Here is a 15,958-nt window from a genome sequence, read left to right as displayed (position 1 = left end):
GAAATGTGGGATCACTGGAAATAATTTAGTTTTAGCAAATTTTCCCATATGTACAGTGTTACTGTGGAAAATTATTCAACAGTGGCTACTTTAAAGAAAATTCTGTTGGCCAGATACTGAATGTTCTATCTATTTTGCTAAATTAGCCAGTTTCAAATTTTTATACAATGTACAGGGCGAATCCTGCATCAGCCATTGGATGTCAAACATTAGGTAATTCTGACATAAAATCTACAGAGGAAACCCACTATATTTTTCCATTAGTAGCAAGGAATCTTTTATATCACTTTCCCACAGACAGGACAGCACATACCATGACCTTTGACACATCAGTCATGAGGTACTGGTTTTGGAACAATCTGAGAATGGGCCCCATAAAAGGGGCTTTAGGTGAGTGCTCTACCGACCAAGTAGATCTCACCCCAACTTGCATCAGTGACCATGGTTAGTGTTAACCTGTAGAAAAGATGCATTTTTGAAGATCCCATCTTGCTAATTATTAATCTTCTGGAGAATACTGCAGGCAAGATATCTCGCCCAATGTCCCCAATTCATATTTCTCACCATTTTGCACACGGAACTCTCCAGAAATAATAATAGAACAACAGGAAATAGATTGATTGAGAGTATGGCATCTTTAGTTTTTGTTTTTTAATGGAAAATACCTGGGAATTTTGAGTTGAAAAGGTTGTTTTCGGCAAGTATTTTCATTTGACAACAATCGATAGCTGATTGTGACAGCTAATTTGATAATAAATATGACTGTTTTACCAACAACGATAATTGCTAAATATTGGGATATGAATCGTAGCTCATTTCCAAAAACAGTTCTGGTCAGAAAAACAGTTATTGGAAATAATGGACATAAATACTGGACATCTGGCCACAAATGCCAGTTAGTAAATGCAACTTTTTCGATTTTAATCAATATTAACTGATCTAAAATCTAAAACACTATTTCTGGTTTGAAATATAACCTCAAACATCCAAGTGACGCTGCTTGTCTCCAACTTAATTTTAATAAAAACATTACAGTGTTATACATCTAAACTAATTACAGTTGAATCCCATTGGCTCGAACCCGTCGGTAATCAAGAAAGTGTTCGACCCATCGGGTAGGTCGACCGAACCATTTGGTCAAACATCGAATATTTCCATAACATCAGTTAGAAAGTTAAATTAGATACATATTATTTTGGTAACTACAAACTTAAAAATTTCATCAAGGGGTTATATAGCAAAATATCAGAGTGAAAGAATTTATTAGAAATTTCTCCGATTGTGTGACGCAGAAGCCCTTGTCGGTATTAATTAAATGTGTTGTTGCTGAAGTGATGACATTTGATTAACTTTCCCATTGTTTCATTTAAAACTGGTCTTGTAGACGTGTTCAAAGTAATGCTTCACGCAGAGGTCATTTTGTGCACTAATTGTTTGATTGGTATCACAGTTCATCTCACAGTTACTGTAACACAAGCTGTACTTGAAAGATCACTACCGATAGCTGATTAGCAAACAACATGACAAGTATGGTAAAGAAAGGATTGCATGGCTATAGTCTATAGCTCGTTCCGCCTAAATAATTAATCCAAAGGTTGTAATAACCAACTATGCAAGCACAGCAATTTTTGGTGGTTTTCCATTTGATATTTGATGGATTACCAGTTCGAGGGAAATATAGCTAATAACATAGTCGGGACCGATAATTTAGTTCGAGCGAAGGCTTATAGTCGACCCTGGACGTGTTCGACCCACCATCAGTTAATATACAGGTTTACTGAACAAAAAACTCGGGACTTTGTTTTTGGTTCGAGCGTTGCGGTGTGATTTCTGAGGTCGAGCCAACAAGATTCTACTGTAGTATTGTTTGCTGTGTTTATTGCCTAGTCTATAGCCTGTTGTTTGTCCAGTTAATCGCCAACAAAACAACCACACATAATAAGTCCAGTGAAAACGTGTTTTCGGAGTAGTCTATTGTGCATACAGGGGTCGTAAGCTGTTTTCCACTGAGATATACTAGTAATCAATGCTCTGGTACTGTTCTCACTTTGACAGAATTAATTTATTTTTAACCACAATTATGTGTCTTTATTGCTAAAAGTTACAAACATTAAAACTATAAGACTGTATTCATAATACTGAAACATTTTTGCTTTGCTGCGACACTGCACCGGATGTGACAATAGTTTTAATTATTGTGCCACGAACGGTAGTGTACATATGATATGTGACGACTTTTTATTTGCCTTGGTTCTGAAATCCAGTTGAATTGTTCACAGTTGATTAATTCAAATCGTTATTAAATATGTATACGTTTTAAGACTTGTTTGATTTTTGTTTTAATCTGACTTTAGTTTATATTTAGCATCATGAAATGTTAGCGTTTTGTATGGCTTTTCTAAATTCGCGAATATTTTATGCTCATCAACATTTTCTGGTTTACAGTATTAAGTGATTAAAGAGAAATTCTACTTTTCCAGATTGGTGTATCTTTCTGCCTACAGCTGTAAGCTGAAACTGTTTGAGGTCAAATCCATAGCACAGTCTGTGTTGGAACCGGACTTCATTGAAGTGTGAGTAGTTCAGATGTTTAGGCTTTATAGAGTATCTCAGATGTTTAAAATATTTAGGTTTTCAAATATGAGTTTTTCAAAGCTTTAATTTTTGTCACATGAGTATTTTTCAAATTAGTATTTCAGATGTGTAGTATTTTCAAGTTGCATGTTTTTCTGGTGTTTCCTTTTTCAACTTAATATTTAAGATTTTTCTCTTTTTTTGAAGCAAAATGTTTCAATATTATTATTTTTTTGAAGTGTGGTTTTTTTTTGGTGATACATGTTTGACTAATTCTACCATATTTTTCGGCCTATAAGCTGCTACTGTTTTTACTGTGAATTGCAAGATGCGGTTTATAAAACGGTGTGCTTTATTTATGAATTTTACGGTAACCACTGCATATAAACTGCACCTTTTTTTTGTTTCTTTCTCATAATAATATAGTAATAATATAGCATACTAAATGACTGGGACTGAAATATTACAATAGAATGGCTCTTTATTAATAGTCTAGTCAGGCTAGAAACAATACAACACTTGTGTATTGTTATACTTTCAGTGTCAAAAATAGACTTGATTATGTCTATCTGTAATCAAATAGTTATTGTGTTAGAAGTTGTTTTGTACATTTGCACATGGTTTGGTTTTCAGTCATGCCCAGGTTTTGGCTGGCATCAAGGCGTATTCTCACTGGATGTCACAGCTGTACAGCGAGTCTCAGCGGACTAATCAAGAGAAGGAGAAATTCTTTAACCTCATTGTTGCCTTGACCGATTCTGTTGTGCCTCTTTTCCACAAACAGGTAGGCCTCTAAAAAGTAAAACGGCAACATAAAGGTATTACTTTTCCTGCAGTGGTGGCGATGGCGTCAACGTAAGCATTAAGGTTTAATGTTAAAAGTTTTGTGTTTAGATCAGTTTCTATTTCTCGTTCCAGCCAGTGCACCACGACTGGTATATCAAAGGCCGTGCTATGTGCTATCCTGTCTGGGATGGTGCATATGAAAGATCCCTTGCTGCTAATCGAAAAGAGAGCCCATGAAGTGGCGACAGCGGGTTTCCTCTCTCAATATGTGTGGTCCTTCCTTAACCATAATTCTGACTTTATATAACCGTAAATAAAATGTGTTGAGTGTGTCGTTAAATAAAACATTAAAAAAAAAAGATCAGTTTCTCACGAACTGTAAGTCCAAGGTCATTGAAATATGTTTTATATATCCACCTGTGGATGTTTATCACAGTGCATTGAATATTTAATGGTAGCCAAGAAATTTAATTCTAGAGAATTCTTGTTTGGGTTTTTTATTTCTTTAATTTGTTTTTGACATTTGGCCAAAGTTGGTTAAAGCAAACATCATCTTTGTTTTAGTGCTCGCCTGATGTGCGATCGATCTAGGAACGATTCCTGTCGATGGGCCCATTGGGCTATTTCTCGTTCCAGCCAGTGCTCCACAACTAGTGTAACAAAGGCCGTGATATGTACTATTCTGTCTTTGGGATGGTGCATATAAAAGATCCCTTGCTGCTAATCGAAAAGAGTAGCCCATAAAGTGGCGACAGCGGATTTCCTCTCTCAATATCTGTGTGGTCCTTAACTATATGTCCGACGCCATATAGCCATAAATAAATGTGTTGAGTGCGTCGTAAATAAAACATTTCCTTCCTTCCTTTATTGGTGTTTATTTGTTGTTGTGTTAATCAACAAATTTAGTGTATTCTTGGTGTATGTGTTGGTTTAAATTTTTCAAAATATTTTTTTTAGCTAGTTTGTAATATGTATACAAAATAAAAAATATTTTGTTTCAGACACCTGAAAAAATTGTCCAATCAGCTGCCCATCTTTTGGTTTCCTTGACAACTACAGTACGACCTGCTTTCCTCCTTCAGTTGGAGAGCATGCAGTCGCTATACAACAGTGCTACAGATGGCTTGTGCTGTCACTTTAAACCAGAGGTAGGCTATATGTTCACTTTCAACTTGAGATAAGCCAAATGTAAACTAGTCTGTTCACTTCAAACATAATATATGACATGCTAAATGTTCACTAATACTGGCAGTTTAAACCAGAGGTAGGCTAAATGTTTGTTAGTATGTACTGTTAATCTTTACACTACTGGTATTATTTCTAACAAAAATCACATTAAGGAGATAAATGTTTTTAACTTTTGCTCACTTTAAAATGTTTATAAATACGTAATTTTCTTATGTGAAAGGATAATTTTTAAAAGCAGTTAATGTTGTTTAAAATTAAGCAGTAACACAAGCTACATCTACTTCAGTGTGTTATTAGTCCCCAATGGGTCCAACCAGAGCAGACTATAGGTTTCATCCTTGTCTGCATGTCCATCTGTCCAACATATTGTTTTGTTGACTATTTCTCTTAATGCCTTAACATACTGAGCTGAAGTTTGGTGTACATGTACAATTACAGACTTAAGTTCGACTTTCATGGCAATTTACCTATTTTTGACAGAGTTATGGCCCTTGAATTTAGGAGATAGCAAAATGTGTGTGGCCTGGTAGGATACATGTATTGCTTTAGCAGTACTCTCAGAATGTCAATTACAGATCACGTTCGACGTTCATGGCCATTTACCTATTTTGTGACAAGAGTTATGGCCCTTGGAACTTCAGGAGATTAGAAAAGTTGTTGGACCTAGTCTAACAAAATGCCTGTTTTAACTATTTCAGACTCGCCTTCTGCTCTATCGATCTCTATCTCACTATTTGCTCCTCCCATGGCCGAACCTGTCTGACGCGGAGCAGGACTGGGCAAACCGGTCTCAGCACCACGCCAAGTTCACCCAGCAGCTGGCCAGCCAGTACCTGCGACTCAAGGACACAGCGGCTATATCACACAATAAGGTCATGCAGGAACAAGGTGATTTACTGTACAGAACATGTCTAACATTAGACATAATCAAATATGTATGGGACATTACTGTGTGTGATACAGTGGGAATATCACACGATAAGGCCATGCAGGAACAAGGTGATTTACTGTACAGAACAACATGTTGTCTAACATTAGACATAATCAAATATACTGACACACAATGAAAATGCAAAACAGATATTTTTCAATATTTTGTTGTGATTAATGAAAAATATATTTATTGGACTTAAAATAATAATTTATGAGAGGAAGCCATTGATTGGTACTTTTGTCTGGGTTTTAATCCTGGTTTTGTTCTCGTTACACATACAATAGCAGAAACACACAAAATGGTGTGAAATGCATTCACTACATGCTCAATCATGCTGCATGCAATGCACGTGAAATGCCAGTATATGGACACATAAAAGTCTTGTAACGGTGTCATATTCCTTGTCACATTAAGAATGCCACGACTCGGAAAAGAACAAAGGGAGCGAACGTTGGGCATGGTTCAAGAGGGGACTTCGCAAAGCCAAGTTGCTAGGACCTTCAGAGTCCATCCATCAACTATTGGATGACTTGTTGAACGTCATCAACAGACCGGGAGTGTCCGTGATCAACCTCGACCTGGTCAATGTCCCGTTACAACCCCACGCCAAGATCGGCAGATTCGACGACACCACCTCCGTGACCGGTTCAGAACTGCGACGATGACAGCAAGCAACACGATAGGACGTCATGGAAGGCATATTCATCCGATGACAGTCATCCGTCAATTCAGAACGGCTGGACTCGGATGCAGACGCCTGTACAACAGTAACATCATGACACCGCAACATCGTGCTGCAAGACTACAGTTTTCTCCCCAGAATGGTAATCATCCACCAGCCTTTTACCGGAGCATTGTTTTCTCAGATGAGTACCGTTTCTCTGTCTCCTTTGCCGATGGAAGAGCACGTGTGTACAGGAGACTCCATGAACGGTACACTGACGGATGTGTGAGGGAACGTGATCGGTTTGGCGGAGGTTGTCTGATGGTATGGGGGACAATCAACTGTGATTTCAGGAGTGTTCTCATCATTGTCCACAATGCCCTTACAGCCCAGTGTTATGTTGACGTTATTCTAAGACCAATTCTCCAGCCACTTTTGCACCGTCACTGAAGACCAGAAGGTCCCCTTCTGTTTCAACAAGACAATGCCCGTCCACAATTACCCAGGCATTCCTGCAACAAGCCGGTATCACCGTTATGAACTGGCCCGCTGTTTCTCCGGATTTGAACCCAATTGAACACATGTGGGATGAGTTAGGACGTCATGTACGTCACCACCAGCCACCACCGTGTAACGTCACTGAGCTTGCACAGGCGTTGCAGAAGGAGTGGAGAAACATTCCTGTGGCTTATTTGAGATGTGTGTGCCAATCTTTTCCCCGTCGTCTTCATGCATGCTCACGGGCCAATGGTGGACACACCAGATACTGACCTTGATATGGGGGTGTTGAACCTTTCGATTACGAATGCAACTCGATTACTGATGATAACTGGCCATGTTTCCACGTGAATGTATCTCATGAATACCAGTCATTAATGTCATATTACATTATCCGTCAATTCATTAATAGTTTGTCGTTATTTGCAATGAAAAGTTGTTTTTGCATTTTCATTGTGTGTCAGTATATGTATCGGACATTACTGTGTGTGATATAGAGGGAATACCACACTATAAGGCCATGCAGGAACAAGGTGATTTTCTGTATAGAATAACATGTTGTCTCACATTAGACATAATCAGATATTTATGGGATATTACTGTGTGTGATACAGTGGGAATACCACATGATAAGGCCATGCAGGAACACGGTGATTTACTATATAGAATATCATGTTGTCTCACATTAGACATAATCAAATATGTATGGGACATTACTGTGTGTAATACAGTGGGAATACCACATGATACGGCCATGCAGGAACACGGTGATTTACTATATAGAACAACATGTTGTCTCACATTAGACATAATCAAATATGTATGGGACATTACTGTGTGTGATACAGTGAGAATACCACATGATACGGCCATGCAGGAACACGGTGATTTACTATATAGAACAACATGTTGTCTCACATTAGACATAATCAAATATTTATGGGACATTACTGTGTGTGATACAGTGGGAATACCACATGATACGGCCATGCAGGAACACGGTGATTTACTATATAGAACAACATGTTATTTCACATTCGACATAATCAAATATGTATGGGACATTACTGTGTGTGATACAGTGAGAATACCACATGATAAGGCCATGCAGGAACAAGGTGATTTACTGTATAGAACAACATGTTGTCTCACATTATACTTAGTCCATAATCAAATATGTATGGGACATTACTGTTTGATACAGCTGGAATATCGCACGACAAGCTGTGCAGGAACAATAATATAGAACAACATTTATTTAGATCCTCCTGTTGTTTTGTCATTTATAGTGTTCAGGATCTAAGTGTAGAATTTCCAAGAATTCACAGAGAAAGAAGGAAATACAGTCGAGGTATGATCGCTTTGTTAAAAAAAGGTTTCATAATGTATTTATTAATATATATTTTTTCTCAGCAAAGCCTGTGATTAAGGAAACGCTGAAGATGTTTGAGGAATGGATAACGTCGATCGCCGGGGAGGTCGTGCGTAGCAAGCAGATTTGTTTCCAGTCCCTGCAGGAGTCGATCCAAGTCGCACTCACCTTGTTTCCACTCTTCATGCAGCAGCCAGGTAATAATAGGGCAGAGATTCCCGTTTACTCCAGTGAAAGCATGGTGCAAGGAATAGCTTAGGGCAGTGATTCCCGTTTACTCCAGTGAAAGTGGGGTGTAAGGTGTAGCTTAGAGCAGTGATTCCCGTTTACTCCAGTGAAAGCAAGGTGCAAGGAGTAGCTTAGGGCAGTGATTCCCGTTTACTCCAGTGAAAGCAGTGTGTAAGGTGTAGATTCCCGTTTACTCCAGTGAAAGCGGGGTGTAAGGTGTAGCTTAGAGCAGTGATTCCCGTTTACTCCAGTGAAAGCAGTGTGTAAGGTGTAGCTTAGAGTGGTGATTCCCGTTTACTCCAGTGAAAGCAGTGTGTAAGGTGTAGCTTAGAGTGGTGATTCCCATTTACTCCAGTGAAAGCAGGGTGCTGGGTGTAGGTTAGGGCAGAGATTCCCGTTTACTCCAGTGAAAGCAGCGTGTAAGGTGTAGCTTAGAGCGGTGATTCCCGTTTACTCCAGTGAAAGCAGGGTGTAAGCTGTAGCTTAGAGCGGTGATTCCCGTTTACTCCAGTGAAAGCAGTGTGTAAGGTGTAGCTTAGAGTGGTGATTCCCGTTTACTCCAATGAAAGCAGCGTGTAAGGTGTAGCTTAGAGTGGTGATTCCCGTTTACTCCAGTGAAAGCATGGTGTCAGGTGTAGCTTAGAGCATTGATTCCCGTTTACTCCAGTGAAAGCAGGGTGCAAGGTGTAGCTTAGAGCGGTGATTCTCGTTTACTCCAGTGAAAGCAGTGTGTAAGGTGTAGTTTAGAATGGTGATTCCCGTTTACTCCAGTGAAAGCAGTGTGTAAGATGTAGCTTAGAGTGGTGATTCCCGTTTACTCCAGTGAAAGCAGGATGCAAGGTGTAGCTTAGAGCGGTGATTCCCGTTTACTCCAGTGAAAGCAGTGTGTAAGGTGTAGCTTAGAGTGGTGATTCCCGTTTACTCCAGTGAAAGCAGTGTGTAAGGTGTAGCTTAGAGCGGTGATTCCCGTTTACTCCAGTGAAAGCAGGGTGCAAGGTGTAGCTTAGAGCGGTGATTCTCGTTTACTCCAGTGAAAGCAGGGTATAAGGAGTAGCTTAGAGTGGTGATTCCCGTTTACTCCAGTGAAAGCAGTGTGTACGGTGTAGCTTAGGGCAGTGATTCCCGTTTACTCCAGTGAAAGCAGGGTGCAAGGTGTAGCTTAGGGCAGTGATTCTCGTTTACTCCAGTGAAAGCAGTGTGTAAGGTGTAGATTCCCGTTTACTCCAGTGAAAGCGGGGTGTAAGGTGTAGCTTAGAGCAGTGATTCCCGTTTACTCCAATGAAAGCAAGGTGCAAGGAGTAGCTTAGGGCAGTGATTCCCGTTTACTCCAGTGAAAGCGGGGTGTAAGGTATAGCTTAGAGCAGTGATTCCCGTTTACTCCAGTGAAAGCAAGGTGCAAGGAGTAGCTTAGGGCAGTGATTCCCGTTTACTCCAGTGAAAGCAGTGTAAGGTGTAGATTCCCGTTTACTCCAGTGAAAGCAGTGTGTAAGGTGTAGCTTAGAGCAGTGATTCCCGTTTACTCCAGTGAAAGCAGTGTGTAAGGTGTAGCTTAGAGCAGTGATTCCCATTTACTCCAGTGAAAGCAGTGTGTAAGGTGTAGCTTAGAGCAGTGATTCCCGTTTACTCCAGTGAAAGCAGTGTAAGGTGTAGATTCCCGTTTACTCCAGTGAAAGCAGTGTGTAAGGTGTAGCTTAGAGCGGTGATTGCCGTTTACTCCAGTGAAAGCAGTGTGTAAGGTGTAGCTTAGAGCGGTGATTCCCGTTTACTTCAGTGAAAGCAGTGTGTAAGGTGTAGCTTAGAGCGGTGATTCCCGTTTACTCCAGTGAAAGCAGTGTGTAAGGTGTAGCTTAGAGTGATGATTCCCGTTTACTCCAGTGAAAGTGGGGTGCAAGGTGTAGCTTAGAGTGGTGATTCCCGTTTACTCCAGTGAAAGCAGTGTGTAAGGTGTAGCTTAGAGCGGTGATTCCCGTTTACTCCAGTGAAAGCGGTGCAAGGTGTAGCTTAGAGCGGTGATTCCCGTTTACTCCAGTGAAAGCAGGGTGCAAGGTGTAGCTTAGAGCGGTGATTCTCGTTTACTCCAGTGAAAGCAGGGTGCAAGGTGTAGCTTAGAGCGGTGATTCTCGTTTACTCCAGTGAAAGCAGTGTGTAAGGTGTAGCTTAGAACGGTGATTCCCGTTTACTCCAGTGAAAGCAGTGTGTAAGGTGTAGCTTAGAGTGGTGATTCCCGTTTACTCCAGTGAAAGCGGGGTGCAAGGTGTAGCTTAAAGTGGTGATTCCCATTTACTCCAGTGAAAGCAGCGTGTAAGGAGTAGCTTAGAGCATTGATTCCCGTTTACTCCAGTGAAAGCGGGGTGCAAGGTGTAGCTTAGAGTGGTGATTCCCGTTTACTCCAGTGAAAGCAGTGTGTAAGGTGTAGCTTAGAGTGGTGATTCCCATTTACTCCAGTGAAAGCAGGGTGCTGGGTGTAGGTTAGGGCAGAGATTCCCGTTTACTCCAGTGAAAGCAGCGTGTAAGGTGTAGCTTAGAGCGGTGATTCCCGTTTACTCCAGTGAAAGCAGGGTGTAAGCTGTAGCTTAGAGCGGTGATTCCCGTTTACTCCAGTGAAAGCAGTGTGTAAGGTGTAGCTTAGAGTGGTGATTCCCGTTTACTCCAATGAAAGCAGCGTGTAAGGTGTAGCTTAGAGTGGTGATTCCCGTTTACTCCAGTGAAAGCAGGGTGTCAGGTGTAGCTTAGAGCATTGATTCCCGTTTACTCCAGTGAAAGCAGGGTGCAAGGTGTAGCTTAGAGTGGTGATTCCCGTTTACTCCAGTGAAAGCAGGGTGCAAGGTATAGCTTAGAGCGGTGATTCCCGTTTACTCCAGTGAAAGCAGTGTGGAAGGTGTAGCTTAGAGTGGTGATTCCCGTTTACTCCAGTGAAAGCGGGGTGCAAGGTATAGCTTAGAGCAGTGATTCCCGTTTACTCCAGTGAAAGCAAGGTGCAAGGAGTAGCTTAGGGCAGTGATTCCCGTTTACTCCAGTGAAAGCAGTGTGTAAGGTGTAGCTTAGAGCAGTGATTCCTGTTTACTCCAGTGAAAGCAGTGTGTAAGGTGTAGCTTAGAGCAGTGATTCCCATTTACTCCAGTGAAAGCAGTGTGTAAGGTGTAGCTTAGAGCGGTGATTCCCGTTTACTCCAGTGAAAGCAGTGTGTAAGGTGTAGCTTAGAGCGGTGATTGCCGTTTACTCCAGTGAAAGCAGTGTGTAAGGTGTAGCTTAGAGCGGTGATTCCCGTTTACTCCAGTGAAAGCAGTGTGTAAGGTGTAGCTTAGAGCGGTGATTCCCGTTTACTCCAGTGAAAGCAGTGTGTAAGGTGTAGCTTAGAGTGATGATTCCCGTTTACTCCAGTGAAAGTGGGGTGCAAGGTGTAGCTTAGAGTGGTGATTCCCGTTTACTCCAGTGAAAGCGGGGTGCAAGGTGTAGCTTAGAGTGGTGATTCCCGTTTACTCCAGTGAAAGCAGTGTGTAAGGTGTAGCTTAGAGTGGTGATTCCCATTTACTCCAGTGAAAGCAGGGTGCTGGGTGTAGGTTAGGGCAGAGATTCCCGTTTACTCCAGTGAAAGCAGCGTGTAAGGTGTAGCTTAGAGCGGTGATTCCCGTTTACTCCAGTGAAAGCAGGGTGTAAGCTGTAGCTTAGAGCGGTGATTCCCGTTTACTCCAGTGAAAGCAGTGTGTAAGGTGTAGCTTAGAGTGGTGATTCCCGTTTACTCCAATGAAAGCAGCGTGTAAGGTGTAGCTTAGAGTGGTGATTCCCGTTTACTCCAGTGAAAGCAGGGTGTCAGGTGTAGCTTAGAGCATTGATTCCCGTTTACTCCAGTGAAAGCAGGGTGCAAGGTGTAGCTTAGAGTGGTGATTCCCGTTTACTCCAGTGAAAGCAGGGTGCAAGGTATAGCTTAGAGCGGTGATTCCCGTTTACTCCAGTGAAAGCAGTGTGGAAGGTGTAGCTTAGAGTGGTGATTCCCGTTTACTCCAGTGAAAGCGGGGTGCAAGGTATAGCTTAGAGCAGTGATTCCCGTTTACTCCAGTGAAAGCAAGGTGCAAGGAGTAGCTTAGGGCAGTGATTCCCGTTTACTCCAGTGAAAGCAGTGTGTAAGGTGTAGCTTAGAGCAGTGATTCCTGTTTACTCCAGTGAAAGCAGTGTGTAAGGTGTAGCTTAGAGCAGTGATTCCCATTTACTCCAGTGAAAGCGGGGTGCAAGGTGTAGCTTAGAGTGGTGATTCCCATTTACTCCAGTGAAAGCAGCGTGTAAGGAGTAGCTTAGAGTGGTGATTCCCGTTTACTCCAGTGAAAGCAGTGTGTAAGGTGTAGCTTAGAGTGGTGATTCCCGTTTACTCCAGTGAAAGCAGGGTGCTGGGTGTAGGTTAGGGCAGAGATTCCCGTTTACTCCAGTGAAAGCAGCATGTAAGGTGTAGCTTAGAGCGGTGATTCCCGTTTACTCCAGTGAAAGCAGGGTGCAAGGTGTAGCTTAGAGTGGTGATTCCCATTTACTCCAGTGAAAGCAGTGTGTAAGGTGTAGCTTAGAGCGGTGATTGCCGTTTACTCCAGTGAAAGCAGTGTGTAAGGTGTAGCTCAGAGCGGTGATTCCCGTTTACTCCAGTGAAAGCAGTGTGTAAGGTGTAGCTTAGAGCGGTGATTCCCGTTTACTCCAGTGAAAGCAGTGCGTAAGGTGTAGCTTAGAGTGATGATTCCCGTTTACTCCAGTGAAAGTGGGGTGCAAGGTGTAGCTTAGAGTGGTGATTCCCGTTTACTCCAGTGAAAGCAGTGTGTAAGGTGTAGCTTAGAGCGGTGATTCCCGTTTACTCCAGTGAAAGCGGTGCAAGGTGTAGCTTAGAGCGGTGATTCCCGTTTACTCCAGTGAAAGCAGGGTGCAAGGTGTAGCTTAGAGCGGTGATTCTCGTTTACTCCAGTGAAAGCAGGGTGCAAGGTGTAGCTTAGAGCGGTGATTCTCGTTTACTCCAGTGAAAGCAGTGTGTAAGGTGTAGCTTAGAACGGTGATTCCCGTTTACTCCAGTGAAAGCAGTGTGTAAGGTGTAGCTTAGAGTGGTGATTCCCGTTTACTCCAGTGAAAGCGGGGTGCAAGGTGTAGCTTAAAGTGGTGATTCCCATTTACTCCAGTGAAAGCAGCGTGTAAGGAGTAGCTTAGAGCATTGATTCCCGTTTACTCCAGTGAAAGCGGGGTGCAAGGTGTAGCTTAGAGTGGTGATTCCCGTTTACTCCAGTGAAAGCAGTGTGTAAGGTGTAGCTTAGAGTGGTGATTCCCATTTACTCCAGTGAAAGCAGGGTGCTGGGTGTAGGTTAGGGCAGAGATTCCCGTTTACTCCAGTGAAAGCAGCGTGTAAGGTGTAGCTTAGAGCGGTGATTCCCGTTTACTCCAGTGAAAGCAGGGTGTAAGCTGTAGCTTAGAGCGGTGATTCCCGTTTACTCCAGTGAAAGCAGTGTGTAAGGTGTAGCTTAGAGTGGTGATTCCCGTTTACTCCAATGAAAGCAGCGTGTAAGGTGTAGCTTAGAGTGGTGATTCCCGTTTACTCCAGTGAAAGCAGGGTGTCAGGTGTAGCTTAGAGCATTGATTCCCGTTTACTCCAGTGAAAGCAGGGTGCAAGGTGTAGCTTAGAGTGGTGATTCCCGTTTACTCCAGTGAAAGCAGGGTGCAAGGTATAGCTTAGAGCGGTGATTCCCGTTTACTCCAGTGAAAGCAGTGTGGAAGGTGTAGCTTAGAGTGGTGATTCCCGTTTACTCCAGTGAAAGCGGGGTGCAAGGTATAGCTTAGAGCAGTGATTCCCGTTTACTCCAGTGAAAGCAAGGTGCAAGGAGTAGCTTAGGGCAGTGATTCCCGTTTACTCCAGTGAAAGCAGTGTGTAAGGTGTAGCTTAGAGCAGTGATTCCCGTTTACTCCAGTGAAAGCAGTGTGTAAGGTGTAGCTTAGAGCAGTGATTCCCATTTACTCCAGTGAAAGCAGTGTGTAAGGTGTAGCTTAGAGCGGTGATTCCCGTTTACTCCAGTGAAAGCAGTGTGTAAGGTGTAGCTTAGAGCGGTGATTGCCGTTTACTCCAGTGAAAGCAGTGTGTAAGGTGTAGCTTAGAGCGGTGATTCCCGTTTACTCCAGTGAAAGCAGTGTGTAAGGTGTAGCTTAGAGTGATGATTCCCGTTTACTCCAGTGAAAGTGGGGTGCAAGGTGTAGCTTAGAGTGGTGATTCCCGTTTACTCCAGTGAAAGCAGTGTGTAAGGTGTAGCTTAGAGCGGTGATTCCCGTTTACTCCAGTGAAAGCGGTGCAAGGTGTAGCTTAGAGCGGTGATTCCCGTTTACTCCAGTGAAAGCAGGGTGCAAGGTGTAGCTTAGAGCGGTGATTCTCGTTTACTCCAGTGAAAGCAGGGTGTAAGGTGTAGCTTAGAACGGTGATTCCCGTTTACTCCAGTGAAAGCAGTGTGTAAGGTGTAGCTTAGAGTGGTGATTCCCGTTTACTCCAGTGAAAGCGGGGTGCAAGGTGTAGCTTAGAGTGGTGATTCCCATTTACTCCAGTGAAAGCAGCGTGTAAGGAGTAGCTTAGAGCATTGATTCCCGTTTACTCCAGTGAAAGCGGGGTGCAAGGTGTAGCTTAGAGTGGTGATTCCCATTTACTCCAGTGAAAGCAGGGTGCAAGGTGTAGCTTAGAGCATTGATTCCCGTTTACTCCAGTGAAAGCAGGGTGCAAGGTGTAGCTTAGAACGGTGATTCTCATTTACTCCAGTGAAAGCAGTGTGTATGGTGTAGTTTAGAATGGTGATTCCCGTTTACTCCAGTGAAAGCAGTGTGTAAGGTGTAGCTTAGAGCGGTGATTCCCGTTTACTCCAGTGAAAGCAGGGTGCAAAGTGTAGCTTAGAGTGGTGATTCCCGTTTACTCCAGTGAAAGCGGGGTGCAAGGTGTAGCTTAGAGCGGTGATTCCCGTTTACTCCAGTGAAAGCGGGGTGCAAGGTGTAGCTTAGAGCGGTGATTCCCGTTTACTCCAGTGAAAGCAGGGTGCAAGGTGTAGCTTAGAGCGGTGATTCCCGTTTACTCCAGTGAAAGCAGGGTGCAAGGTGTAGCTTAGAGCGGTGATTCCCGTTTACTCCAGTGAAAGCAGGGTGCAAGGTGTAGCTTAGAGCGGTGATTCTCGTTTACTCCAGTGAAAGCAGTGTGTAAGGTGTAGCTTAGAACGGTGATTCCCGTTTACTCCAGTGAAAGCAGTGTGTAAGGTGTAGCTTAGAGTGGTGATTCCCATTTACTCCAGTGAAAGCGGGGTGCAAGGTGTAGCTTAGAGTGGTGATTCCCATTTACTCCAGTGAAAGCAGCGTGTAAGGAGTAGCTTAGAGTGGTGATTCCCGTTTACTCCAGTGAAAGCAGTGTGTAAGGTGTAGCTTAGAGTGGTGATTCCCGTTTACTCCAGTGAAAGCAGGGTGCTGGGTGTAGGTTAGGGCAGAGATTCCCGTTTACTCCAGTGAAAGCAGCATGTAAGGTGTAGCTTAGAGCGGTGATTCCCGTTTACTCCAGTGAAAGCAGGGTGCAAGGTGTAGCTTAGAGTGGTGATTCCCGTTTACTCCAGTGAAAGCAGGGTGCAAGGTGTAGCTTAGAGCGGTGATTCCCGTTTACTCCAGTGAAAGCAGTGTGGAAGGTGTAGCTTAGAGTGGTGATTCCCGTTTACTCCAGTGAAAGCGGGGTGCAAGGTGT

The 15,958-nt window shown here is 43.0% G+C and overlaps 1 protein-coding gene across 3 annotated transcripts in view; it reads left to right on the top strand.

Moving 5' to 3' along the window:
- Positions 1–15,958, top strand: part of LOC121378832 (exportin-6-like) — a 48,667-nt gene that overhangs the window by 19,740 nt on the left and 12,969 nt on the right. For all 3 annotated transcript variants that reach the window (XM_041507167.1, XM_041507169.1, XM_041507168.1), the window contains 5 exons: positions 2,481–2,573; positions 3,208–3,358; positions 4,362–4,508; positions 5,247–5,436; positions 8,058–8,213. In XM_041507167.1, coding sequence (XP_041363101.1) covers positions 2,481–2,573; positions 3,208–3,358; positions 4,362–4,508; positions 5,247–5,436; positions 8,058–8,213 — 737 coding nt within the window. The remainder of the gene's footprint in view (positions 1–2,480; positions 2,574–3,207; positions 3,359–4,361; positions 4,509–5,246; positions 5,437–8,057; positions 8,214–15,958) is intronic.

Source organism: Gigantopelta aegis, chromosome 8 (genome assembly GCF_016097555.1).
Source record: "Gigantopelta aegis isolate Gae_Host chromosome 8, Gae_host_genome, whole genome shotgun sequence".
NCBI lineage: Eukaryota > Metazoa > Mollusca > Gastropoda > Neomphalida > Peltospiridae > Gigantopelta > Gigantopelta aegis.
Note: the sequence above shows the minus strand (reverse complement) of the source record. Positions and strands in the feature narration are given on the sequence as shown.